The 27560-nt window shown below is 32.6% G+C and overlaps 1 protein-coding gene across 1 annotated transcript; it reads right to left on the reverse strand.

The window, feature by feature from the left end:
- Positions 1-2826: 2826 nt before the first annotated feature.
- On the reverse strand, positions 2827-27557 carry LOC132757716 (nuclear receptor coactivator 5-like). The gene is given in 12 exon segments (XM_060749083.1): positions 2827-4134; positions 5662-5850; positions 5853-5954; positions 9649-9848; positions 11005-11145; positions 11412-11498; positions 13791-13826; positions 14436-14558; positions 14892-15009; positions 21452-21562; positions 22754-23171; positions 27440-27557. Coding segments are annotated over 11 exon segments (2136 nt in total). The 5' UTR covers positions 23160-23171; positions 27440-27557; the 3' UTR covers positions 2827-3511.
- Positions 27558-27560: the final 3 nt, after the last annotated feature.

The raw sequence follows: 27560 nt of genomic DNA on the forward strand, positions 1-27560 counted from the left end.
AACGCCCGGTTAGTGTTTCGAAAAAAAAAGACAAAAAACATTTTTTTTGGACAAAAAAAAGGTGAATATATATATTTTTTAAAATTTTTGGTTTTACGAAATTTTTTTAAAGGGGGTTCAAACATTTTTAATATTTTTGAAACATTACGATTATCGACAAATGAAAGGCAGTATAATTTTGTCCTTTCTCAGTAGATTTTTTTCAATAAATTTTATTTCCGAGATGATTATGAACCATCGACAAGGAGTTCCAAACGCGTTATGCAGTGACAGCACATGAAGTATAAAAATGTCGTTTTTTTTTCACCGGTAAACGTGATCGCACAAAACGGACGAAAATATTTTCCCTTGAACCTTAATAACACGAAAATAAGAATATATTGTAAATAATAAAATTGTTTAATTTTTATCTTTGTAATTTTTTACTGTTCAGTGTCACAAATGTGTCCCTTTTCAGAATTTATATTACATTTATTCTTAGTTTCTTTTCCCATACTAACATGTATGCCTGTATCAACGTACCATACAAACGTAACATTGGAATATCTATTGATGACTTTTTCTTTGTGATGAATAACAAGAAACGCGTTAGCTTGATACTGAACTCATTCATTCATTGCAATATACAGTGAATATCAAACAAAAAAGCACTCGCCTGAAATAACGTCAGTGTTGAAAAAATATCCGAAAACATTTGAAAACGGGCAGTATAATATATTTGTAAAGGACAGGGAATTTCTTAATGCGTGCACTAGGAAGACTAACTAAGTGCAGTTAAAATGTCATTTTAAATGATGGCCTACAATGATGGGAGTGCATACTTCATTTTTCTTCTTGCGCATCCGGTTTTAACTATTCGGGAAAAAATCGCGCCTACCGTAAATAACGATTTGTCTATGACGCGATATTTTATAGATTTCCCGATATTTGATACAGTAAATTACTAATGTTCAGCGGACTCGGAGTGATAGCTGCAAAAACTACGGTCTTACCTCATTTCATATTTCTTCTCCTTGTAAAAACACGTCATCGTCCCGTCATTTGGGTGACACATCAATGAGGGCTGTAATATGCTCGCTCCTTCTAAACAAAATTTTTCATAGACATGGAATTGCAATGTTGACAAAACACGTAAATGTACTGATCTTAGTGATCTATGTACACTACTCAGCAATTTTATCCATATGGATGTAGCTGAAGTTCACTTGAATGAATTGGCGACCTCCGAAATTGAACACTTTCAAGAAATCGTCAAATTACTTGCATATCTCGAAATGACATGCTTGCATGGCAATTACGGGACTGATAGGTAATGAATAAAAAGTCTTGGAAAGAAACAAAGCATTGGAATCCGAACCGGGCAAGGGGCGAGATACTAATATTTAAAAATTTCCGGGAGATTTGTAAAATAATACTTTAAAACTGCAAGATTTTAAAAGTAAACAGTTTTTTAGCCTTTTAAAATTTCGACAAGAACCCACCCCTGATATTGTAAATCTATGGCACTATCATAAAAACACCATCAGATTAAAGGGAATGAATTTGGGGGCAGCAGTGAGAAAAAATGTCCCCAACAAGAAAAAAAAAAAAGGGTTAAAAAAAAATCCGGGTGGGAAAACCATTTTTCCCCAAACCCTCATCCGGGGTTTGTGTTTGATTTTAAAATTTAAGCGGGTTTATTTTTTTAATTTTTTTTTTTAAACTAAAACAAACGATCACCTCAGTTTCACATCAACAGACGGACCGGCTATTGCAACAGATTTTAGAAACTGGGTAAATACATTCTCATTAGAAGATAGGTTAAGTATGTTGGCAATAGAATCCTGGACGAAGTGATGTAAAGTCTATCCTATAATTAAAGCTTACAGCCTGTATAATTTCTCCCTATGTCAATTAGAGTATATAGAGATGAAAAGCTGAATTCTATTCTGAAAAGTTATGACAGCTCAAATGTTTAAGACTGGCCTGACAAAGGCTTAACACTTTGTTCTCTTGCACTCTACAAGGGTTAGGTTTAATAACAAAGCGTACTTTTGATATTAACTTCACCTTATATACATCTTGCAATTGTTTGGAGATGTCAATCCTTGGATTGATTCCTTAGGATCTGGACGTCCAACAAGATGCGGTTTTTGTGGTAAAAGCTAGCTATCACTGAAGAACGGTGAAAAAGGCACACAATCAAACAACTTGACGACGTGTGAACAATTGGGGGTCCTGCAACCTGCAGTGGCTGTAAAAGTTCATGGCTTCTTAATAAAATTAAATTAAAATTAATTAATAAAACACTGATTTGATGACTATGAATGGTGTTACAATGGTAAAAGTACATATTATATGTATTATAAACCAATCAGGTCTTCATAATTATAAAGGCCAGTAGAAATGGTAGACCTAACGAGGAGTAAACTTATTGTGTAAGATGTGGAAGAGCAAAACAAAATACCGAAATCGTAAGAACTATTTGTTAGCAATATAGCTCTGTTAATTGAAATGAAATTAGGTACGATCTACGCGTGTGACCAAGTTGTCATCAGAAATCATTGTGTATCCTTATAATTTTTTACGTTTCAAAAAAGACAATTTATTTACCGACAAAATTTCTATATCCCCAAAAACGAAAATTTATTTTTAAACTGATAAAATTTGATGTGAAGAAAAAAGTTAAAGAACATAACTTGACATTGATTGAGATTGGCAATTTTCTTATGATGATTAGGTAGACATGTTGATGACTCTATCATGGAAAACTTTTTAGATGATTTGATGACAAGACAGTGATAATGAAAACTAATGAAATAACGCATGTTAAAGGAACTAACACCATTACTTTTAGTCAATCTTTTATTAAATTTACAAAGGTAAAGTACACCAACAACTGATGTCACATGATTAGGCATGAAATGTCAATATGAAAATGAATGACTGGTGATAAAAGTACAACATTTAACAAAGAAAACAACTATAGACTGTTCCAATGGGTTTGGCCTGGCTCTGTCCTGGAGGTTTGGCCTTGCTGTATGCACCACTACCGGTGACTGGATAACACTTTAATACTTGTTGAACATCTATTATTAACTTATTTCATCTATTAAAGAAAAGAAATTTAAGCAGCCCTTACTTAACACTGTACATTTTGTATGCTTATGTCATTTAAATTAACATCAACATGCAGCAAGAGAAATATTGGCTGAACAACAGAAAATTTCATTATACAATACATGTACCTTGTAAGATGTTTAATTAAACAGTAGTAAATGTTTGAATTCCTAAGGTGACAAAACACTAACCTATAACCTACCTCTCAAAATGCCTGTCTGCTTGAAAAATATATACAACTTTAAAATACATTGTTTTGTAAAAGGGATATTTAAAATATCATTAATTGGCATACTCATTACTGTATTCATTTATTAAAGCACTAACAAAAACTATAACAACATTGCTGCACAAATACTGACTTTTATCAATATAATTGTTTGATTTATTAATGAAAGCTAGAGACTGATGTTTAGTATCTTGGCCTAGAAGCCTGTTGTGGGGTCCTTGCACCTCCAATCTGACCCCTCTGTTGCTGTGCACCAAAACCTCCCTGTTGGGGTCCCCTAGGTGCAGCCTGACCTTGCATTGGGGATTGCTGTTGAAACTGACCATACTGAGATCCACCGTAACCAGCCTGAGCACCCTGGCTCCCTTGCTGTCCCTGCTGTCCTGGATAACCACCTGGCTGGCGGGCACCTTGTTGATTATTTGGTTGATAGGAACTTGACCTAGGGGATGTTGACTGGGTCACAGTTGATGGCAAACTTTTCAACAGACTTGGTCCACTCTGAATCAGATTATCTAATGCCTTCTGAACATTTGGGTTATCAAAGTTAATCAATGGATTAGATCCTTGCTGGTTCTGTTGAGGTCTGGCTGGGGTACCACCTCCCGAACCACCATATACGGACTGGGCTTGGATGGCTGCTGACTGGCTCGCACTCGGTACCGAGGATCCTGATCCATTTAGTATGTTGAGAATTTTGTTTTGAAGTTCTTGTTGCTGTTGCTGTAGGAAGGCAGAGGTACTGTCCCCTGCACTGGCACTTGGGGCTTGAACCCCAGTGGGAGCTGGTCTTGGTGGGCCAGCACCTACAACAAAGAAAAAGTTAGTATGAATTTTATGCTCAATCATTTTTACAAATCGTAACTCAATCTATTTTATTGTTAGACATGATCACCTTATGATTTGGCCAGATCATATGGTTTTAATCTTATATCATAAACACCATGTCTTTTAAAACATTTTCAAAATGCAAATCTTTTCAAAATCACTGAAGTTACTTTAAAACCACTCAAGGATTTTCAAAATATATGAAAAACTATCTTTAGCCAATTACTTTTCCTGGGACTTAGACAGAATTGGAACAATGTAGGCTAAAACAGGGAGGCAAATATTGAGAGTAAAAGGATTGAATGAAAAGTTGAAAAAAATTTCTCAAACTATTGTTTACAAAGATATTCTCTAAAAATGCCCGGCAAAGTGTTTCAATCTTCAAAATGGCTGTTAGACATATTGCGGAACATGACCTTTCATGTATATCAGTTTAAACCTATTTATTGAATCTTGACTATGAAACAAATTCAGGCAAATTTTAATAACCTGTTCCAAATGAGATTCATAGAACAAAACCTGTTGTAATGCGAAACATGGCCATGATCTCCTGGTTTCTGATTGGTTTTAACACCTATTGTAACAAATTTCTAGAATTACTTCAGCAGTCAGATCACCTAACCAACTGTGCTGGATAACTAACCAGTAATTATCGGATTTCTTTGTAAGCGACCAACTTTTAATCTAAAAACAAATCTAAATAAAGCTTTGACATAAAGGCACACAACTTTACCACAAGGTCAAAGCTTACCCTACAAGCATAACCACTAGTAACTACATTTCTTTCAGTGTTACACTGATAGGCATTCAATATATTTTGATCCTCCAAATTATTAAAAATAGTGCTTATTTTCCAAAACAGGTAGAGTGGTTGCACCATGAAGGAAGAACACGTTATGTATTTTATATAACTGAAGTAATTTAATATACTGTTTAAGCTGTGACTGTCAAACATGGTCAAAACATCTTCACACAAAAGCACACATGAAATTATGTGAATTATGCATGACTGGGAGGTGAACAAATGTGTTTTACATAAAACAGAAAGTTTCAAACAAAATACTGTTTTATTGGCTCTAATTCTAAATGACAAAACCTGGTATTCTATAAACTCATACATTTAAAAAATAATACTTGGAGTAATTGAATAAAAGAATGATGTTTTCAACAAGGTCCAAACCAACAGCAAGACAGCCCTATACAAGGGTTATTTTAACCAATCGGGTCCTTCCCTTTAAGTTGGGGAAATTAGCAAAGTATTTTTTTGCAAAAAGAGAAGAAAATTGAATTTCAACAGAAAACTGCCTATTTTTACGAATTTTCTATGGAGAAGACGCCTGCTATAAATGGATTAAAAGCCCAGCTATCATCCAAAACTACTCGCTTTTAAGAAACATCTTATTCATTTTGTATATTTGTTCTTATTTTTATTAAGTTTGCTTTGTTAATAAAAAGAGTACAAAAAACTGGGAAATATTTCATTATTGTATTTAAATTAAACTTACTCTCTGCTGGTGGCCGTATACCCTCATTTATCATCAGTTTTTCCCTACGTTCTTTTAGATAGTCGATAACTTTTCCTAACTCTTCAATTGTAAGCTGGCGATTATCTGCCAGTAAATTTAAAAGGTACGCAATATCAGCTGACGCTGGTAGGAACGGGGGAGCACTTGGTGCTGGAGTTGCTCCCGGCAATGCGCAGGTGGCGCGGCTGCCTTCTCACGCTGCGTCTGGATGTACTTCTCAAAACTGGAAGCGATTAGCTTCATGGCATCTTCCAGCGGCATGTTGCGGTGTTCTGCGAGGAGAGGAAACATACGTCTTTCGATTAAACGGTGGAATGATTGTTTATTTATGACGTTACTACAACATTCAAAATATACGTTAAACTTTTCTGTTTACTCTCACTTGCAAACAGTGATACTATGTTTATCTAAAAAAAAACTTTAAGCCTATACAATTTTGTTTGAAAGAAATAATAAACTTACCGTTTTAAGTTACATTTTAGCTAGTTCCAGACATTCAAGACCAAGAAAAAAAAATCCGAAAAATTTTGTATTTATTTATTTCTTTTTACACAAAAATGTTTGATTACTTTACTTTTTATATCTTTCATGTAAAACAGAATTTGCTTTTTATTTTTTAAATCAAATTAAAATCCCTATATTACTGTACTATCAGAATCAGATGTAAATGAGTTTGTTATTGCTTATGTTTATGCCGATGATTTATATTTATTTAGAACATGATATATCAAAAATTTTATTTCATCTAATTGTTATATTTTTCAGCAATCTATTTCCTATACTGTATATCATTTTCAATAAGGAAAATAAAATTCTTTTTTATTTTTAATCATATGCAAGAAGCATATAAAGAACGTGAAGTGAACATTTTAAATAACAAATATGTCAAAGAAGTGTTATCCTGCTTTATAGACTACTATTCTAGTTTAATGGCTTTTCTTGGGGGTTTTCTTAACTCCGAAAATATTCAGAAATATATTCTAGGAGGATATTACCAAATAATTTTAATGTGTTAAGTTTGGATGTTTAATACGACTTTGTTGTAAAATGTCGATCGCTGACGAAATATTTGACTATCACAGACTTCTTACTTGTGTTCGGTTCGGGTTTTTTTTTTCGGAGAGAAATCAGAGAATGTACGTGAACAAAACAGTGACAGACTTATTTAGAGCACTTATACAGTTGATTATGAAATACTATGATACTGTACAATGAATGCGGGTCATACCTTTTCTCTCACCTTTATCCCGTGTCCCGATGAAATTGAATTAGAGTTACTGTTCATATTATTTTACATGTAGTTTAGTTTGCTCCTTTGTCAGGTTTTTTCATTTAACTCCTATTTTAACAGGTTTTTATGCATTATTTATATACAGAAGGTGATATCAATATTTGTTTAAATTTAACTTATATACTGTGCGACTATATCAAAAGTGCATCAAAAACTCAACATCATTTATATGCTACAGGATAAATCTATATATTTCATTAAATGCATGTCACTTGTACATTATGCATTTTATAAGGAAAAAAAACTTTGTGCAATTTATATATTTCAGGTCGAATTTGGCTTTTTTCAAAATTACGCGTCATCTATATTTTGTAGGGTATATAAATAGTTTATAAAACAACTGTGTGTCATTAATATACTTTAGACAATATCAGTTTATTTTTTATCGAACTGTAGGCTGCATCAACAACTATCTGAGTAATTTATAATGTATCATCAAATGACAATAGTTTATCCAAAACTACGCATCATCTATATACTGTTGGGTATATCAGTATTTTATGGGGGCAAAAATGTGCCATTATAGGCACTGAAGGCCACTCAATATATTTTATCAACTGTGCATAATTTATATACTACACACTATATTAAGAGATACGCGTTAACTATATTGGCAGTGGCTATATCCAAATCCACCGTGACAACGGCCGAAAGGTCAAAACATAGTCCCTGTATTGTGTTATATGAAGGTATGTCCTTTTATGTTATTTTTACTCATGATGGTACATCTTGATTTTATAACTTTAAGGTTGCTTTTGATGAGTTATTTGCTTTTTGACAATTTATATCTTGCTGGGTTTTTAACTGCTTAAAGAAGCCTTTTAAAAGTTTATAAAAAGTAAGAAAAAAAATTTTTTTTATTCAATTTATAATACATGTGAGATTTTAACTTACCATTTTTTATTTTTATTTAATCAAAGAACAATATACATAAATATACATTTCTACTAAAATACAATCATTTAAAATCGACATAGTATAAAATATTGCGAAATAACCGAGAATAATGTTGAAATATATTTAACATTAAATTTAAACGCATATTATTTGTATCAACAGGTAATGGACCGATCCGGTTCGTAACGCCAAACTGTCCATTTAAAATATGAAGGATTATAATATAACAATCGTAAAATTCGGCAACTAACGATTTAGGGTCTGGTTCTATGTGAAAGCCGACCTGATTTTATACTTGTGTCACAGACTGATTACAATCGCCACAAGCGTTAAAAAAAGTCCATACTTTCAACCAGAAATTAAGTACTTTTCACAATGATTAAATTAAACATATTTTACACCGTGTATTAAATAGTTAAATACATCATTCCGCATCAGTTTTTACAAAAAGCGAATACTTGAAATAACTAAACAGCTGTCTCCCCTAAAATTAGAAAATGAAAACAAAGGAAAAGGTATACTGGTAGTTCATAATATTTGAGATCTACACAACAAGGTCACACAGTGCCAACAAAAGGAACTTTCACGATTTGTTAGGGTTATATAAATAACCTAATTGGGAATTACAGAGGAGTGGGGACTCTTTAAGGACATTGTACACCTTTTCACATCGATAATTTGGAAATACCTTTATATCTATATACTATGTACTTAATATACATCTTCACATTGGCTTATTTAGATTGGGTAGGAAAATTCTTTTAATAGCTTAACACTTAACATTTCATAAAGTTTTTGTGTTATATCTATTGCATAACAATTTTGTACGGCACAAAGTTTTCTGGAAACACCGGCTTTTCTAAATTTTAAAGGTAAAGAGCTATAATGATGATGACGATGATGAATACGATGATGATGTAAATGTATTAGTAATGATGATATGATTTCTTAGAGAAAAGTTAAACAAAAGTAAAAACAAAATGCAGTAAACTATTTGTTTTTATTCATTTTAAAACAGTTCCCCAACATCGTGCATTCAGAATTTATTCTGTCCCAGGTATTGTTCGAACAAAATGACGCGAACGGTAAAACGTAAGTTTACATCTTTTTATACGAGTTCAACCAATGAGCATCAAGATTACTCATTCAATTTGAACAGTTTCTTTTTTTATAAGGGTTTGTTTAAAATGGGGGGGGGGTGTTAATTAGAAATAAAAAATCGTAAAAAAAACTTAAATAAACACCATTGACGTAATCTATTTTTATTATTTTTCGTACCATCTGTTTTTACGGTTTTACGGTTTTGTCACAACGCTACCATTTGCAATTATTTGCACGTCTACTTAAAAATCTTAATAAAGGTTTAGTTAGAAAGCTGTTAATTATTTGACAGACATCTAAACACACAAAGTTTGCAACAAGTCTGCAAATTTGTATCAAACGCTATTGATAGGTCTTTGTCGTTTTATGGACTGTTAGTTGAGAAAAAGGTCATTGAACTTTAATGAGAAAATGGCTATAAACTTTCTCCTAACGCAACAACCTACAGTATCTTGGATTATCCATTTTACGCATTTCAACACTATTTATGCAACATATGTAGCGAGCCATATTTACATGAAATGGTTTACCGAATAAACATGTGTTTTATATACAGCTTTCATTTAAACTCAACAATTTCGCAATAAGTTATAAGGAGACAGCTGCTTAGAAGAAAAACATCGTATCTCTACTTTTGTACCTAAAATTACCCCATTTCCACAACAAAAATTCCTTACCTTGAGGAGTACCATGAAGAATGTTCAATGTAAGAGATTTATGAGTCTCATTTTGGGTATTGATTATGATGGCGAATAAAAACTTCTGCCTCGCAGCTTCCTCCACCATATTTGGCACCGTCAGATCCTCTGGTATGACAATGATGTCAATGATGAGGGCGTGTTGTCGCAGCCTAGCCTCAATAGACTCGGCATATTGTCTGTAATAATCAAGAATATCCTGCTTTAAATATAGTATTTTTTTTAACATTTTGATTAAATAGTACATATGATATCACATGGATGCCCCCACATTTTACTGATTTTTTTAGTCAGACAATGTATGGGCATTAAAATTTCCACTTTAACAAAGGACAGTTTTTAACTGTAAAGCAAGGCAAGCTCATTTCACATATTTAGCCATGGTAAGAATTATTCAACTGTAATGTTAGTACCACTTTATAAACATATACAAAGTATCACTTTATAAACATACATTTTACCTGCTCATGTAAAAGTTCAATTCATTTACTTTATATGCTATTTTTATTTTTATCTATGTTATACAGTGCATGTCCTAACAATCTTGTGGTAACAAAGATTTTGTTTGTTGTTGAGGTGTTACTCAAGGGAGTTAAATCTATAGTGAAGTTTTACTTTGAGAACGTTGCAGATGTGGGTGTGAAGAGTATTTGCTCTTCAGAAGGCCACCCTACAGTGGTTGCAATGTATCGTAATATAGAGGATATTTGTTTGTTTTGCATGTAAGATTGAAATATAATTTCACTGAGTGAACACCAGATGCAATATTTTCACGAGTGGCGTAGCCACGAGTGAAAATATAATAGCTGGTGTTCACGAATGAAATATATTTCAATCTTATATGTAAAACAAATAAATTTTCTTTTTATTTCATGCGTTTTAAGTAATTTTAAGTAATTTTTACTGATTTTGCCGCGTAACGTCGCGCATTCTCCTTCGTGACGTCATCACATCATGACGTCACATCAACAAATTTGAAATATAGTTCTGTTAAATTTCTCTAATTTTGTTACATTTTTAGCATAATGTATGGTGACATCGACTTTCTTTTCCGAAAGAAGCAAAATTTACGCATGACGGCATTTATTTTTGCCTGTAATTCCATTCAGTTTTGATTTTCTTTTCATCCGCATTCAGATATAGTCCGGCTACAGTGAAAATTATATTTTATAAACTTCACTAGTGGTTTATCAGAATATAATCATCTGATATATTACAATAAAACACTGGAAAGCATGAAATAAATATATAGTGGTTAATGATTATCAAGTTAAGCTGTAATATTTAAATCTTATCTGTTAAATTCTGCCCAAATTTATCATAGAATATACGTACGCTAGTTGCTTATTCATACAAATAATCTGAACATCTGCCGGAAGGGACTTTTTTGGCGGTGGTGGTGGGGGTAGAAAGGGGTCTCTGTAGTAAGGATCTCTGTATGGATCATCATAGGGATCTCGTCTGTATGGGTCACGTCTAAAATTACAATTTTTAAGTAAAATAACTACATAATATTCATATAATGTTAAATAACTACATTATATTAAGATATTACTCAATTGAAAGACTAACACTTTTTACCTTTTTCAGATCATGTTGGGTGTGTTGAGTTTAAATTTAGCAGTAACAAAACAGTTTTCCTGTCTTATAAGACTACTCACTTGTAACACTGATTTTCATTGGCTGAGCATAACATCAATATAATCTATATACACTGCTTTTTTATCATTTAAATGACATACCTGTAAGGATCGTCCCTGTAAGGGTCTCTGTAGGGGTCGTCAAGTGGGGGTGGTCGTCTGTATGGGTCAGCATAGTATGGGTCATCCCTGAAACAGGCAACAATTTCCAAAATAAAATCAATTGCAGCTTATCATCTTTAAAAATGAATAACAAATATATAGAAAAATAATCGATATTTAAGACCTTTGAGCTTCTGGTTTGACCTTGACCTGTTTGTTAAGAATATTGATGCTGCACGTAAAACCGTACCGTGTTTCATTCAGCAAAAAATCAGGCAACAAGTTGAATGTTCAAAAGTAATTATCAGCAACCTCAATTTTAATCACAGTTTGTCTTGTCTTTATGTCGACTTTAAGACATTTTTTGTCATATCTAGGCAGTCGTTTCCAGCTTTACCTGACAACTAACAAGTAATTATTAATTTGTCAGCAAGTGACCAACAACTTATCCCACATGATTTCTGAATACAGGGTGAGGGGCAAATGACCATAAGACGCAATGTCTCAAATCAATTCTTAGGGGGAAATTTATCTTTGCCGAAGGTCCAAACCAGTGTCCTGTCCCGTTGATTACAAATCCGATGCTCTCTCTACTGAGCAAAGCGGCCAGACTTTTAAACAAAGAGCATAAATATTCTTGCCCAATGTTACAGCAAAACCGAGCTATACTAGACACGTGTTAGTAATATACATAGCATATACTTTGGTGCACTTATTTTATTTTAAGCTCAATTTCGTAACAAGTTCTTGCAACTTTACTAATCTTCCTGGAACCAGCAAATACTGGTGCCACATGAAGAAACATAGTCCTGACCCGAGCAGGGCTTGAACCCATGATTCTGGGTTTAAAGGCAGACACCTTAACCACTAGGCCACTGCTCCCCTGACTAGTGCAAGTTTTTTACTGTATAACTTTGTTTCAATCTAATCTCTAAGCAACCATTGATTTGGGCAATCAATTTCTGAGGCCTAGGCATTTTGTAAATAAAGTTTTAAAGATAATGCCTAAAACTAAATCAGACACAGCCACATAAATACACCAATTTAACAAAAAATTTAACAAGATTGTGGTGAGATGAAAGACATTGAAAGTGTACATGGTGAGATGAAATCCATTGAAAGTGTACAAAGGATAAAGCAATTAAGCAATAACTACAGCAAATAAAAGGTACTATGACATACAACATAAAATAATATCTAGCAAGATGTTGCAACATCTTTGTTGGAATCAAAACTATAAATGTGTCCATTGCCTTTACATAATTATGCATATTCATAAAGGTTACAAGTTGCAGAACAAAAATCTAATTGAGTTACACAAATAGAAAGACGAGTACATCAGCATCAAATATTTTTTCAAATATTCTAGCCGAAAACAAAACAACTCAAAACTAGAAACTAGCAGACTATAAATGGCTCTAAAAATATCTTCCCGACAACCACTTTGTCAGAATCAACAGTGGCCAATTTAGAGCTCAAGGACAACCTCCCTGCCAAATCTGAGGTTACTACAGCCAGTGCATTGCTAAGTTATGTATTCTACATGCTTCAAATGTGAAAATGTCAAAATCAATACATTGCGAACAGGACATTCTTTAGCAATTGAGAAGAAAAGCTTTTTTTTTGTCAAGGTCCTGTGACCTTGACCTTTGACCCCAGTGACCTCAAAATCAATAGGGGTCACCTTATAGTCATGATCAACATCCATGCCAAATATGAAGACTGTGGGTCAAAGGAATCTTAAGTTAATGGTGTGGACAAACTTTTTGAAGTCAAAGTCCCTATGACCTTGACCTTTGATTCCAACCTTGGACCTGGTGACCTCAAAGTCAATAGGGGTCATCTACTAATCATGACTAACCTCCATGCCAAATATGAAGACTAAGGGTCAGAGGAATCTTAAGTTATTGGGTGGACAAGCTTTTTGAAGTCAAGGCCCCTGTGACCTTGACCTTTGACCTAGTGAACTCAAAATCAATAGGGGTCATCTACTAATCATGACTAACCTCCATGCCAAATATGAAGACTAAGGGTGAAAGGAATCTTAAGTTATTGGGCGGACAAAAAAAAACCGACGGACAGCCGGACGGACAAGCTGATTCCAGTATACCCCCCTTACAACTTTGTTGTGCGGGGGTATAAAAAGAAATAAGAGAACTGAATAAATGCTCTCAAAATTTATCATTTACCAACTAACTCAAGTCCCGAGTTATAAAAATTTTGAATCGAGATCAGTCATTAATACCGGCCTCTGATTGGTTGATTTTGAATACAACATTTGAAATTGACCAATGAAATAATCCCATAAGCAGACTGTTTCCAAAGATCAGCATGATAACAATGAGTCATGCAAGGCTAATATATCAACACACAGCCTACCTTGGTGGAGCAGGCCCTGCCATATCAACACTGTCCCTAAAATTATAGGGACATTAAAAATACAAATTTTATAATATCTCGAAATTGTTAAAAACCAATAACCGCCAGTAATTTCAAGAGACCATGACAATGTTATTACATTTTTAAAGGTTTTATTCACAACATTTTTTTATACACAAAAAATAGGTATTTTGTGCTTATTTTTATTTTCTATCATGAGCATTTTGAATTGTAGTCCTGAACTGCAACATATATGTATTTTTAATTAAGAATTTCAACAATATCTGTACCATTTTTAAGAAAGCAAATCATCACATCATGATTTTGGTGTAGTGATCTCTACATAAAAACAAGTAGTGATCAATACATTTGAACATAGTGATCACTTCATAATGAACAAGTGATGACTAGTGAGCACAATATAATATGAACAAGTTATTGATACATATGAACAAGTAGTGATCACTACATTTGACCAAGTAGTGATCAATACATATGAGCAAGTGATCAATACATATGAACAAGTTATCAATACATATGAACAAGTGATCAATGCATATCATCAAATGATCAATACACATGATCAAACTTAAGAGAAAACTTTTTTTTAAATGACAAACTTTCATGATTTCAGAAAGTACATACCTGGGTGGGGGTTCCCTCCTAGGATAAGGGTCTCTGAATCTGTCATCATAGGGGTCCCCTCGAACTGGTGATCTGTCCCTACCCCCTGGGGGTGGAGGACCACGGCCATCTCTGCCTGGATATCTATTTAAGATTATGCATATGATGTATTTATACACAATATTTAACTAAAATATCTTACATATCTTGAAAACAATCTCTTGAATATTTGGAAAGATTTTTTAACATTTTAGGCTGTCATATTTAAGTTACAAATAAAAAGAACCTGCAGATCGCAGTTGAAAAAATTCAGAGCACCTGAACAAATTGAACTCAACCCAACTCACTAGCCTCTTTGCTCAGTTTGTAATGGTGAATTTTTCCTTAACAGCAAAAAGGTCAAGTTCTTGTATAATACTAGAAATTGACATGTTTTCAAACATATAAAGAAAGGTTAGTTTGCCATAAATGACATACCCGCCTGGTTCCCTATCAAAATCTCTACTGGATCCTGGTCCTCCCCGACCTGCACCTCTGTCTAATGGTGGGCGCGGTGGACCTCCGGCACGTCTACCTTCTGCTGCCATTTTTACGTCTGTCAAAAATAAAACAAACACACATTTTCGTATGTATATATATTCTTTATCCCTTTTAATATATTCCTTCTTACCATGCTTTTGCTTAAGCAATAAGTTAAATGTATGTTGAATTTCTGCTTGTGAACAGGGAACATGCAAATACATATTATAGGGATAAGGTTTCAAAATTGTTTTGAGGACGAGTCTTTTTAAACATTTTTTACTATCAAAAGTTCTAATGACTTTTAATCTTCATACTATGAGTTAATAATTAGCATCATGAATCTTTGAAAAATATAACTTCATATCAAATTATCAATAGATGTCACAATAAATGACAGTGTAAAAATGAGGGAACAAAAAAACAACAACAAACTTGTTTCAATTTTCATGTGTTTATTATTTATAGACAAACAAGAATTGACATCTATCAGCTTTTTTTATTGCAGATGCACAAAAAAAACTGTATTTCTCATGCAGAACATGTCTTCATGAGAAATCCATAAAATTATAGATCAATTCTATAACTTCTGCAATGTTGCTCTAGGAAAATATGTTATTTCTTTATAAAATGTGTCTATAACAAATACAATATACATGACTATAATGCAATTAGTTAGGATAAATCTGATGTTAAAAATATCTATCAGAGGCCTGTGGTATACAGTGGAATAAAACTGTGTTCATCCTCTTGACATTATTTGTACACTTGACATTATTTGTACACTTGACATAATCATTATTTGTACACTACCTGTACATATCCGAGACATTAAATGTATATTTTTTATTTTGGCCACTATGAACAAGCATTACAAACAGTTTTGTTTTTTCCATCAAAGAGAAGAGCTCTTAAAGCTTTCTTCTACATAACTATGGGGAGAAAAAACAATTGTTTTATTATGAAAATGAAAAACAAACTGAACATTTAAATATGTTTTATTTCAGCAAATTATCCAGTTTCTGTAACAAGAGCGATCAGTGATCACATGTGTCACCTGCTGATAGCCAAATGCATGTTGCAGCTACTGTGTAGCAGGAGGCACAAAAATTATTAACAGGCTAAAATGTGTTACTATTATTCAAGGGCCATAACATAGCTAAAAATCACAGCTTAACCAGAAAATAAGCGTAAGACAGCGCGCTCGACTTTTTTATTGCTTGCCAATAAAAAAAGTTTTTGCAGTAAAAGGCAATACAAGAATCTCTGTATTTTTAAAGTGAACAATGGCCATGAGCATTAAGATATTTAGTGAAGAATTATTTTACTGAATTGTGTGATACCCTTGAACACTGCAGCAAAGTTTGAAATGTTTAAGTCAAAAGAGGGCTGGTAAGAAAGAAAAAAAAACTAAGTCGATAAAAGGCCTTAATTTCTAAAACAAATCCTTGACAGAGTTACCTTCTCTTGCGTACAGATGGGGGTAATGATGTGAAATAGCATTAAAAGTTTCAAAGCAATATCTCAAAGGGTTAAGGCAATAAGTGGATTTTACCCATATTCAATGTATTTTCTAAGTCAAAAAGGGGCATAATTCTGTCAAAAACCTTGACAGAGTTATGTCCTCTTGTCTCTTGATGAAGGTCGTGATGGTAAACAAGTATGGTCAGTTTCAAAGCAATACCTCCAATGGTTTTGAAATAAAGTGAGGTGGTACAAAAAACTTAACCAAGCTCAATACACTTTCTAAGTCAAAAAAGGGCCATAATTCTGTCAAAAACCTTGACAGAGTTATGTACTCTTGTCTGTAGATGGAGGTTATGATGGTGAACAAGTATGGTAAGTTTCAAAGCCATACTTGTAATACTTCTGAAATAAAGTGGGGTGGTACGAAAAACTTAACCAAGGTGTGACGCCAACGCCGACGCCAACGCCGACGCCGACGCCGGGGCGAGTAGGATAGCTCCCCTTTTCATAGAAAAGTCGAGCTAAAAATCACAGCTTAACCAGAAAATGTGTTTAAAATGCGCAAATACTTGAGGTACCGATCAATCCTGTAAAGTTTCATTTAATTTTGCATTAATAGTAAAGACAAAACTTTAAAAAATAAAAATCATTAAAGGGCCATAACTCTGACAATAAACCTTTAACAGAAAAATGCTGATAATATTGCACAACTAGACTTGGTACTGATCATTCCTGTTATGTTTGGATGAAATTGCACCAGCAGTTTACGAGGAATAGTCCGGACAGGTTTTGTGACAGACAGACGACGGAGAAGTGATCCATATATGTTGCCACTACTGGCAACACAAAAATTCAATATTAGCATATTTTAATTTGAGTTTAAGAAGAATAACACTGACAAAATCTCCTGAGGGCCCTTGACATAGCTTTTATTCTCTTCATTTATATATATATATGACAAACAGTACAGAAATCTATCTAAATATTTTTATCCAAACTGACCTCTTAAATCTCACCATCGCTCTCCCCACCCCTCAACTACCCTTAAAAACCTCACACAAGGGCAGACGTCTATCTTAGCCTTTGCTAGGTACAAATATATTTAATATCTACATCAGTATAGAAATTAAGGAACAATGAGAAGAAGTACACATTATGTATAGAAGGAAAAACCAGAAACTATAAGCTCCCCAGAAAATTTATCGGGCAGCATAAAATCAGCTTGCATTTTAAGACAGTCTCTCGTCTGCTAACTAGATGCTTGCTATTTTATATCAATACGTAATGCAACAATAGTAATAAAGAATATGATAAAATCCTCTTCTACTTGTAGATCATAGAGAGATGAATATTATATTCGATCCATTCATCTGAACACAAATTTTAAAGTGAATAATAAATGAAAATTTAATATAATTATGTTATATATATGTACCGTGGTGTTCTAAAAATAATCTACTACAGGCGAATTACTGAATTATGGATGAAGTTTTATTTTCATTCGTTTTTTTATGTATTATTTAAATAACAACATGTATAGTTTCACTCACCGTACTAGTGTATGCATGTGGTACCAGGTACTGCCGCTAAAATTATCTATCGCTTTGCCGATTTTTGTTTCAACAACAAAGATGCATTTGTTTTAACTATGATTGTGATACTCAAATTTACATATTTTCATTAATATACAATGTCGTATTAAACTATTTCAATTCTTACTTTACAATTAAGCTAATATGATGGGACTGTGTACGTCACCCAATCGATTTTTTTGCTAATCATGCGCTTCAAATTTTTTAAGTAAATAACACAACCTTTTTATTGTTATACATTTTGAAGAATAACAACTGAATAAGTTAACTGTATATAATATGCTGAGGAAATATGTTAAGGATTATTTTAGTATAGTTTATAGAAATTAAAACACATACTGTTATATCTCTTTTTCACTGTTTCTCCAAAATTAAAGGGTTATTTAAAACGCATGAATATTGTATGTTATAGATTAACATGTTCTGTAAGTGAATATACTGCTATTTGAAGTAGGTTTTCTACTGTTCATCAATGATTTTGTGCATGCGCATTTAGCTTTTAAGGAAATATTACATATTTCTCATCATTTGGGTATTTTAGGAACGTTCTACTTATTTTAACAGCGATAGCTTTAAACACTTTAACGTTAAATCAAAATTTTGTTTACCGATTTCAATTTTAGTAGTCTTACTAATTAATGTCATACAACACAAATTGTTGGAACTTTTTTACATCGAATATTTTAAAAAGTAAACAATATGTCACGCTGATAGGCTGACAACTCACCACAACTTTTTTACAATATATTTTAAAAGTAAACGATTTGTTTCTTGCAAGATGCACTTATGAGACTTTTGACATAAAATATCAAAACAAATTATTTTATTGCTATGGTAACTCTTTTTAACAGTAGACATTGGCAACAACATGTGACACATTCATCTAATGAATTGTTTGTTTGATTGGGTTTTACGTCACACCGACACAGTATAGGTCATAAGCCAACATTCCAGCTTTACTAGTGGAGGAAGACCTCAGGTGCTCTTCGGTGCATTATTTCAGCCTTGAATGGGGACCTGAGTAGAACCATCGACGTTCCGTAAGCTAGCTGGATAGCTTCCTCACATGAAAGAATCCCCAGTCCCTCTGGGGATTCAAACCCACAGCGCGAGGGGACAGTGGTTTGAAGTCAACGACCTTGACCACACGGCCATGGACGCCCCATTTATCTACTGTGAAATAGGTATAGCATATTATGCTGTAGTGGTTTTCTGAGGCTTTGTATTTTGCTACCAGCAGTGTTGGCAATATCTCACAAGACCAAAGGGTAGCAAAATACATGGCCCCTAAAAGGTTACAACATAATGATCCGTTTATTACATACCTATAAATATTATCACTAAAAGAATTTCAATTTACTTGACTTCTATTGGAAATATAGCTTGTTGAGAAATTAAATTCATGAATGACGGATGACTACATAAATCTAACAAAAGAGGCCCGACCCTCAGAAGTATCAGCTCCCATTTTTAAATGCTACATAATGCACAGCTAAGATGGGAAGCAACGATGAAAAATACTCTTCCTTATATGGTACCGTTTTATGTCAATGTGTTGAATCATACTAGTGCTTCATGATTTGTCTCTATTTTAGGGTTAAATTTTTAGGTATACAATAAATACATTAACAAAAAATATTTGTTTTCATTTAAATGTTTGTAAAGTTGTATTAATTTTTCTTGCTATTCTTATATATAATGTTATGTAGAGTTTTTTTTTATATATTTATCATTCTTCAGTTGTGTTTTTTTGTTATTCATATATTTAATGTAGTGTGTGTTTTTCATATATTTATTCTTATATAATTGGAAAATATAGAAGTAAATTTTATAGTTAGTTTGAACAAATTTTAATTTCATAATGATGAAAAGTTTGAAGCTTATTGAAACCACACAGAAGATTGCTTCCTGGAGCTAACTGACACACACATTAATTTGACTTTTAATAATACTGCACGTATGTAATGTCGCTTTTCATTGGATAATTGTGACGTTTATATAGTTTTATATGCACGGCTGCTGTCGATTTATGAAGAAAACAATGTTGCTTGCTGTATTAAAAATTTGTTATAAGATTTCTAACAGGTTATATGGCCGTATATAAACGGTTGTTTTCAATATAACCCGAGCCGCTCAAACATTTATATAGGGCCATAATTATAATGTCAAAAAATCTTTATAACTAATAATATCACATTCTATTTTCAGAGCATTTTAATTACTTATAAATAGGACAAGAGCTGTCTGTAAGACAGCATGCTCGACTATTCTCAGTGCTTGATAAAGCTTCTGGATAATATAGAATTTTGTACATTCAAATAGGGCTATAATTCTGTTAAAATCCAAGTAAGAGTTATGAGCCTTACATAGCCTGACATCCTTCTATGCTCTCAAATCACTTCAGATATTTTTTGGGACACATACTTGCATGAGAAAACTTAACCAGTGTGACGGTTACACCGGGGTTATTAGTACAGCAGTTGTCTCTGTTCTTCGAATAATCAAGCTAAAATTTGGGCGTTTAGGAACATCAAAAGCCTGAACTTCAGGAAAAATCATTAAAAGAGCGCTATAAAGTTTAGAGTGTTTTATTTCCAACTTCAGATAAATAATTTTAAAAATCTTTATTTATTTGTGGCAAGACGCATAATAATTAGTCATATTGAACCAGCTTATTGTTGATTATCAACATGGCGGTTAACAATGGTTATTGTTTAACGAAACATACATTGTAAAGAAAATTTATTATATACATTTGATCATGTTCAAGTTTCAATAACTCTCATGGTATTGTTACCAGTCTGAATTTTACCACACTCATGGATGGCTTGCAAGACAACCCTTCATTTCAATTGCTTTTTTATGTATTACCGGTACATAAAACAAAAGAAACTTCCAGCATGGGTACAAATGTAAAAATAACTGAAACACCATTTTGATATGCAAGAAATAAATATAACTCTCAGTTCTAGAAACAGAACAGAGGTTCGAACCAAAAATGTCACGCATCAAATTCTATCAATTTGTACATATATATGCCCCCATTTTTGCATCTTGACACCGAAATCTCTTAAAACTTTAAATGGACTGTTCAAAGTTCAAAGCCAGGCAAGTCCATTAAATAAATTCAGGTTTAAAGACATGCCAACATTGATAAAGGCATATGGCGACTTTCTAGCTTTATAAATATAGGAAGACCCCAGTTCTGATCCATACATTAAAGGAACAAACAGGCACCCGAGTTAGAACCACTAACTTTTTAAACTAGCCGGAAAGCTTCCTTGCATGAAAAACTCCAAAGCTCCTGTTCGAATTCAAAATTTATAGTCAGCCACCATAACTACTTTGCAAAACAAAAATTCCCTTTTTATTAATTAACTATATTAAGGTTATAAGTGAGCAAAAATTCTCCCAAAGCAAATATTTCACTGAAAGGAAAAATCAACAAAGAGCACCTACCAAGAACTTGTCCTAAAAATTTTGTTCCATTCTCAGCCTCTTGTGCCTTCCTGGCATCCTCTTCATTCTCAAATTGCACGAAACCAAAACCACGGTCATGGATTGAAACACCTGAAATAATGTACTTAACTCAAACAAATGTTACTTTCATACAGTCACACAAAATTTTAACAAAACCCAAGGGCATGGATTCAATTTTATGAAACAAAGAAGGGTATGAACTCAATTATATGATTTCATGAAAAATGATTTCAGATGAATAATGTCTATCATAAAGCTTTGTCAGAGACACAGGAATACTCCCTTGTGGCTTAGGGACTGCCTTTAAGAATTGCAGCCACAGGTTCCCTCTGGTTCCCTCTGTGTGATCATAAGAGGCAACTAAATGGATCTGAATTACTGGTAACTAATCTAACTATGCATCGCTTAGCTCCAGCAGGTGAGGTGGTTTTGTTGGTGTTGCTTGAAGTTTTTTTTTACACTCACTGTTAGCGGCTAGCCAAAATAACTTTTCCTGTTTTGGCGCCTTATGACCTTAACTTAGTAAGTGCGCCGTAAAGCCACAGGAATAAAATTTAGAAAAACAAGCACAAACAGTTAACACTAATGGATCTGTAAATATTGACAAATTTAGGGCAATGCATCTTAAGAACACAAGCTGCTCCTGCTTTCTTTAAACAGTTTCCATGTAGTGATGATTTACAGTGATATGAGTGGGTGTTTTCCACTGCCATGTCAAAATTTAAGAAAATACTAAAATGAATATGGCGAATTGCATAAATGCCAACTAGTGTCCATAATCCATAATTGTTATATGGTCTAAATGGACAAACATGCAATTCTAATCTGAAATATAAATCAGAACAAAGTTACTTCTGTAAGTGCTGAAGAATCTCTAACCTTAGTAAGTTTTCTTTTTACTTAGTCATTCAACATATATGTAATTTGATACAGGTATCTTAGACCAAATGAAGCTGGTATTTAGAAAGTACATTATCACAATCTCTTTAAAAAGCTTCTAATTTCACCTATGCAAAGTTTTTAAATCACAGTACTTCGCCAAAATAAATAATTCTAACCATTCAATATAATATAAACATTACTTATTGTTATATATTTGACAAATCACTTTTAATGTAAATTTTGTTTCCTTGACTGAATCAAAGTTTGATTAGAAATAATAGTGCATTTTGCAAAAAATATGTCAACAAAAAGACATTTTGACTTAGAACGATGTCCCATCATTTCTACAAATGAAACAGATTACTATTTAATTAAATATAACTTGAATTGTAAACTTACCTAAAATTTTACCATATGGTGCGAAAAGTGACTCTAATTCTTCTTTTGTACATTTGTCCGATGGTAACTTTCCAATAAAAATTCTAGCGTTTAAAAATGCCGGATCTTCAATATTTGTCCGACTTCTAACATCCCTCAAGTGTCGCGACGGAGATCTACTACTCCGCCTCTCACTTCTAGAATTTCTAGATTCTCTCGATTTACTTCGGGACCGACTCCTGTAATGTCTACGACGAACTGGTGACCTACTTCTTCTCCGGTACCGATCACGTGAACGGGACCGCGACCTGGACATTGATCTTTTTTTACCAGGAGGTATGACTCTTCCAAATTTATCTATACGTTCACGTGGGGAGCGACTACGGCTCCGGCTTCTGCTTGTACTCCGTGACCTGGTCCTAACCATTGGTGCCCAACTCTGAAAAAATATGCCAATATTGCAATTAATAAACTGTAAAAAAGAACTTGATGTAATTCCTAATGGTACATGATACAATTGTATATGTCATGTGAAGAAATTTTCTGGGCTATTATAAAATCAATAATAAAACACAAATAATGTTTTTCTTAAAATTTCAATGTCAGAAAACAAATTTCAATCTTATTTTTGGAGTATCAACTGTCTATCAACTGTCTTTGTGTAAATTTTCTAGTCATGGGGTGAATGTTTAAACTTTGGTCTTGAGAATACTAATGAAATAACAACCTGTTTTTCCCCAACTTAAGTTAAAACCGATGATGTATGACTTTTAAAATTTTTTTCTTCAGATCATCCATTTCACACTTTCTTTTACAATACTTACCTTAATACAGGTGGGGGCTATCAAACAAATTTCCAAGGCCAAATATAGGTATTTTTTCTCAGCCAATGAAAATTATTTCCATTATCAAAATGTTAAGTATTGATGAGAAATGGGTTAATTTGTTCATACTAGTATTTCTTGCAAAGATAAAACTACAAGCATTTTTTTAATCCAGCACATATAACCAGTTTTAATATCCAGAGAGATTACATGTATATACCCAAAATTTACTTTATCAATCAACATTTTAATAAATCATTATTTTTCCTAAAGTTCTTGTTTTAAATTCTCTGTATTTCTCAAGTTTTTCTAAAATATTTTAGCAAAATCCTACTTATTTAAAAGCTGCATTTTAGAAATTTTATAAAAAAAGAAAAGAAATAGCTATATATTTCATTCATAAAATGGGTTTCATATCAACTTCTGTTCTTATTTTGGCGTCCAGACAACCAAAATGAGTTTTTGAAAGTGTAAATGTCTGCAACCCGAATTCTCAGTGTGGTGAAATTAAAAAAAAACAATTCTTCTTAAATCAAAATTTAAGCAGGACTCCATTCCAGAACCTTTTATTTCATTTCTATCCATTAAATGTTTCAATAACAAAAAACTAAAAGAAATTTTTAAAGTATTCACAAAATTTTTGTCTTTGTTTCAAAATGATTTTAATTCGATACTTCTCATTGTGGGATTTTTTGTTTTATTGTTTAGTTCACTTAATTGGAAAATTTTCTTTTAGCCCTTAATTAAAGAACAGTTAAATGGTGTGCATTAATTGTTGAAGATTGGGTTATACAGTTAGTGTGCATATCTTCAACAGTAACTGATGTACATGTATACAATATTTGTTTCAAGGGACAAAGATGGAAAATTTATGAACATTGAAATTACACAGGCACCCATGTATATAAATATATTGAAAAAAAAAATCACTTTCAAAGACTTAAACTTTTTTATCAACCTTGCAGCTGGATATAGCTACAATATTTCCGGTATATTTATGTTTGTAGTATAAGTAACGAATAGAAAGAACAAATCTAAACATAACTTCAACTTTACCTGTCCCCTTTATCGTGATAGGCAAACAAAATAACCGCAAGTACAAAATGAAAAATTTGTTACGTCAAAAAACATCAAAATGTAGGCGAATAAACACCGAATAAACTCTTGAAAATGCTTCCAAAAACCGTCATTACTCCAATCATATATATCAAATTTTCAAAGCAATATAAACCTATATACATATATAAAATGGTATTTTTAAATAACATAATAATAGCACTAAGCAGGGAACTTAATGTCTAAATTTAGGCTTACAATACAATAGGACAACTTAACTAATACTTACTGGCATAAAATTGATAAAAGAAACAAAATATTTTCAATAAAAAGGAAAAGTCTGTTAAATCTGCCCCATAAATTTTATAAAAAGAAGTTATTGCTACTATGAATAAAAAATATAATTAATACTCTCTCTAGTAAAAAAAGTTCCTGAAAATAGTTTGCATGTTTAAAACATAATAAAAGCATTTATTTGTGAATAATCATCAAAAGGATTCCTGAATTCCTGCAAAGTTATGCATAGGAAAATGATTGATTACAGACAGACAGATGGACAAACAACACCATATTTTTATACATGTATGTCCTGAAGAACTATGGTTGTATAAAAACATCATTACTAAAAATACTGTCTCAAAATGCAAAATATAAGAACTTTATAACTTACAGAAATTTTATAAGTTATCAGTCTCAAAATGATATAATGACTATCACTTAGCTTAAAATGATATCAACAGACAAAAGAAATATCTTTTTAAAGGATATATATGTATACCAATTTGTCAAATCATAAATTTTTTATTGTAGAGTTTAAAGTCAAAATGACACCAGTTAGATCATAATAATTTATATCCTCCGGTTTGCTACATAAGTGTGATACTTATTTTGTTTACATCGCAGCTTCTCTTGAGATTTCTGTTACTCAAGAACAAAAAAAGGATTTATTAAGCATAATTATTTTTTTCATTGACACAAAGGTCTAACAATTTAGAAAAATTGTTAACAAAACATAAATTCTAAAAATGCTAAAAGGGTTGACTATCATGGATTCATGATCATACTTCACTTTAAACATTGATTACATAACAAATTCTTGCAAATTATAATGCTTTTGAGTAACCAGAACTTCATCTTGAGATAGGTGTCAAAACATGGTCATGACTCATGTCAGGATTGAGATCAGTTAACAGGTAATCACTAGCTAGGCCTACAGGATGTGTACTCCAAGAAAACGCTGTAGTGAAAGTCCACTAATAATCATGCCAGGAATCTGGCACATTAGTATTTATTCATGAATCACTCTTTTGAGTAAAGTGAAGCATATTTATAAAAGTGAAGCACATGCTGATAAAACTATATATAATCTATTAAAACAAGCCATGTAATCAACATATAAAAAAAATTATTCCGAACATAAACTACCCAATAATTTCCAATACTGAATAGGTGAAAACATTCACTGTTTTGCCACCATCTTAAACAAAATGTTTGATCACGTGACTATGTGAGTACCAGATGGACCTTTGCGGGTTCGTTTAAATATGTGTGGAAGGTACGAAAACAATGCCATGTGCTTTAAATGATTTAATCTTTTTTAACTAAATAAAAAAATTCAAAAATTATAAAAGGTGATTCACTGGCTAATTCTACAATTTTATTTACGTACTGTAAACTTATAAAATTGAAATAAAATTGAAATCATGTCATGTCAACAAAGATGTTTTAAATATAGTATGTATGCCAGTACTCCAAGTGATTACCGCAAATTACGACTTTATGTCATTCGAGGTCTCACGGTGACGTAACTCCTACTCCTAACAACATCATGGTCAACATCAGCTGGTTTTATTGATGTTTTCGCGGCAATTTCATTAAGAGACTAAACAGTATTAATATCTTAATAGCGAGCTCGATGAGCTGGCCCGAAGGGCCTGCTCCTAAAGCGAGCTTAACGGTAACGCGAGTACCTGCTAAGTGAGGGCAGGTTTTGAAAACTTCCGTCCGAAGTACCTAATTGGACACATCGCAACTTTTCAAATTACAAGATAAGGATAAAAGCTGATGTACTCTGATTGAAAACGGAAGTGTAGACTGGTGTCCCGCGCACTTATATTGAAACCATAATAAGGAGGAACCAGAATAAACGGAAGCAGTATATAAAATACTGAATGACTATTTTAAAACGGAAAATTTAAAATAAAAATGAACGATTGTTTTAACTATTTTACAGTAAAAGAAAATCGAGCTCGCTTTGAGGCTTTGCCTTTTTCATATATATATTACAATTTAAATAGTCTGGATCAACATTAAAACAATATTTATTTAGATTATGATTATTCGCAAGAATTAATTAGGAAAAGAATATTTGCAAATTTAAAAAAGGTTTCTCATAACAGCTCTGATACAAAAGTTTAATGCAGCATCAGACGAAACAAAAAAAATATTAAAAAGCAGGTCATAAAGTTCTGGAAGCCAGAACTAAATCCACACAATCGGGTGAGAATGAAAAGAAAAAAAAAACTTTCTTCACAGTAAAATTCCAACTAAATTATTAGAACCCAAAGTGTTCGAACTCCAGTGCTACAATATGTTTAAATGCATCTTAAAGTTTGCTTACACGTTTTTCTTTCCAAATTTATATAAAATGAGAATTAATCATGGAACCGTAAATTTTTTCACAAACTGGCTGCACTTCTTTGTTACGGCCGATGAAATTGAGTCATGTTTGTGCATTCTGCATTTATGTTTCTGTTAGCATATAAGGAAATTACATTAATAATGCATTCCATTTAAGTCAACTTCATATACAAACTCACAAAATTACCTTTTTCAGTAAAAACTTTGCCAAAATTTTACAATGTGTTTTCGGCCTCAATTTGATGTGAAGGTGAAACGGTATTTTTCATTGGTTTATTAGTTTGCTTATTGTCCAATAAAATTACGAA

The sequence above is a fragment of the Ruditapes philippinarum genome, unplaced genomic scaffold (assembly GCF_026571515.1).
Source record: "Ruditapes philippinarum isolate M1 unplaced genomic scaffold, ASM2657151v2 ctg1722_1_1_1_1, whole genome shotgun sequence".
In the NCBI taxonomy this organism is placed as follows: Eukaryota; Metazoa; Mollusca; class Bivalvia; order Venerida; family Veneridae; genus Ruditapes; species Ruditapes philippinarum.